At 37.1% G+C, this 2,707-nt stretch overlaps 1 protein-coding gene across 1 annotated transcript in view; it reads right to left on the bottom strand.

Moving 5' to 3' along the window:
* Positions 1 to 2,707, bottom strand: part of STAM (signal transducing adaptor molecule (SH3 domain and ITAM motif) 1) — a gene marked incomplete at its 5' end in the record, with an annotated part of 13,452 nt that overhangs the window by 5,411 nt on the left and 5,334 nt on the right. Inside the window, one exon of the mRNA XM_010134382.1 lies at positions 1,119 to 1,206. Coding sequence (XP_010132684.1) covers positions 1,119 to 1,206 — 88 coding nt within the window. The remainder of the gene's footprint in view (positions 1 to 1,118; positions 1,207 to 2,707) is intronic.

The following is a 2,707-nucleotide window of genomic DNA, read 5'->3' as shown; positions in this document are numbered from 1 at the left end:
CAGGAATGCTGGGAAAAGATGTAAAACCTGGTCTAAGTCCTGTCTACTTTTATGTGTAACACAAAGCGTGGCAAAACGCACGTCAAGGATTACTTAGATTGTATGCTAACGTGATGACTGCACTGCAGCCAACCACAAAACCTGGGCCCCTGAAAGTGCTGGCATGAGCTCTCTAATTTAAAGACATTTGTGACTGGACACGTGGATGGCAGAAAACAAGAAGTGTAGGGTTTTTTTTCCCTCAAATGTGGATTAGCACCTGCCACCACTGGTAGGAACCCAAGATCCAACATAAATCTATATAAAATTCCTGGAACCTATGCCAAAAATAGTAGTTACCCAAGGCTTTCTCCAGTGTAGAGCAAGTATAGTCTTGAATATGGCATTGGAGAACTATATACAGCCATATGTTTCTCAAGCACTTTGTCCTGATTAACTTCTAGATAGATCTGGAATCTGCCACATTCTTAACAAAGTCTGGTCCTATCTAAATTGTCGATTTAGGCCGAAGTTCTGTCTCATAATCATTAAGTTTCTTTAATTCCTTCTCCAAAGTTCTCTTCCAAAAATTTAGTGCATCTATCAACCCAGGTTGAATGGTCTATAATGCCTCTTTGAAGAGGTGGTCTGCGTAATTTTGAGTCTAAAGGACTAGTTTAACTGGTAGCATTCTATAAGGTATTTGTTAATATTGAAGTCTATAGAATTGCACATGCAAGTGAAAAGCACGTGGGACACCCACAGGTCTATTCTAAGCCTCAGCAGTATTTCTGCTTCCTCTCATGGCATCTTCCTTACGCTTCTTTTGTGACTCGTGCTGTGCTATTCTATGAAGGGGAAAAAAATGGATTAATAAGATTAAGTATTCCTAGGTCTTGCAAAGGAAAATAATAAGGAATACAGTTTTATTGAGAGAGGAGTGGACTTGTTTTAAGTTAAAATTTTCACTTTGGTCTCTTAGATGAAGGAAACAAGAAGTGAGAAGATAATTACAGATCAGGCACTTTTCTGAGGCGTGCTTGTGGTGTGCACATGAAGCTGAAGTAGGTTTCAGCTTCATTTGATATAGGTAATTTCTAGCGAGGAAAACAACGAAAAAACTCTTGTGATTTTCTTACCCTCAAGATGAAGCAATTCTGGGAGGTCTGGCTGGTCATCAGATGGATCTGCACTTTGTAACATCTGCAAGAGTTGGTCCATTTTATCCTAGAACACAAATCAGGGCATATGTGGGGGAGGGGAGAATTAACACTTTCAGGACAGTAAATTAAAGCAGTCATTTACAACAGCTACTTGGATCTATTTGGACTTGGAAATCATCTAGACTAACTTCGAGAAAATACAAATCATACATGTTGCTTTACAGGAATGAAGACACTTGAACAAAGAAAAGCCAAATGATAAAAATCACTAGTAGTAACAAGTGGAATGTGCAGAATATTCCTTTATTCCTACAAGTCTTCTAAACAGTTTCTATTGTTCCATTCTAGTTACTACATATGCAATACCACCACCTAGCGGGATTAGTGGAAATGTTTTGACAGATTACTTTGAGAGAATACTTTAGAAATAGGAACTTAAAACTAAATTCACTGCATTTTAAGTGTATGAATCCCATGAGCAAATAAGCAATGTCATTACTAATACATATGAAAGATTTTTTTTTTTTTAAGATTATGTTTGGGGGGATTGCATGGTTGATTTCAGAATAAGTCACCACTGATTAACCAGTTTAAGTGCAACCCATTTATAAAAATACCAAAGTGTATTAACAGGCATAAACTCTTTGAATAGTGCATCTTGGTGTGAACTATGTTGCTTAACCAAACATTACAAGTAAATGATTAAAAAAATCACTTTTTAGCTGAGTGCTATCAAATACATAGCCTTTAACAGGCTACAGTTACATACATTGTATCAAAGTGAAAACTAAACCCATTTTTTTTCCTTCTTAACCCCAGGAAAGGCAGGAAGAAGCCAAATGAACTACTTAAAAATTATACCAAGGCAATTTTAAAAATAAAACAAAATACTAAGCCATAAACCAACACAGGATCACAGAGACAAAAGTTAGAAAGGCACCTCAAGGCAGGCCTGAGATAAGCTATTTCCATAGATTGCAAACTAATATCTGTTGGGAGGAAGACTGTACGAGGTAGGACTTAAATAGGACTTTAGGAAAGCAGTAAATGATTTTTCATTTCAAAAAAAAACAACGACAGAACCCTAGTTGAGAAAGAAATGGAAGGTCATGGAGAGAGAAAGGGAAAAATTCTATAGAGAACAATTCTAAGCCCCCAGGGAGAGAGAGTGGGGAAAGTGGTAAAAAAACAAAAGGCAGGGGAAAAAACATCCTGGGCTGAGAGTTCTTGGGAACCTTGCAGAATCACTGCAGTGAGACTGTGTGAACCTGACCAAGTATTACTTATAGAGCAACAAAAAGCTTACAGTTTTTGGAAAAGGAAAGAGATCTTTCAGACTGGAGGAAAACAACGGTGGTTATACTGGAAATAAATCTAAGACAGCATTCAGCATGGGTATCTCCACACCAAGCTTCTAGTTTGGAAATGAACAGCTGTACGATTCTGGAGCAAAGCCCTAAATGGAATGCAGTTTTCAAATTCAATTTCAGAAATTCCCAAGAACTTCAAGGGACATGAACAAATTAGAATACTGCAGATTTTTTTTTTTTTAATTAAATCAACTT

The sequence above is a fragment of the Buceros rhinoceros genome, unplaced genomic scaffold, assembly GCF_000710305.1.
Source record: "Buceros rhinoceros silvestris isolate BGI_N320 unplaced genomic scaffold, ASM71030v1 scaffold36614, whole genome shotgun sequence".
NCBI lineage: Eukaryota > Metazoa > Chordata > Aves > Bucerotiformes > Bucerotidae > Buceros > Buceros rhinoceros.
Note: the sequence above shows the minus strand (reverse complement) of the source record. Positions and strands in the feature narration are given on the sequence as shown.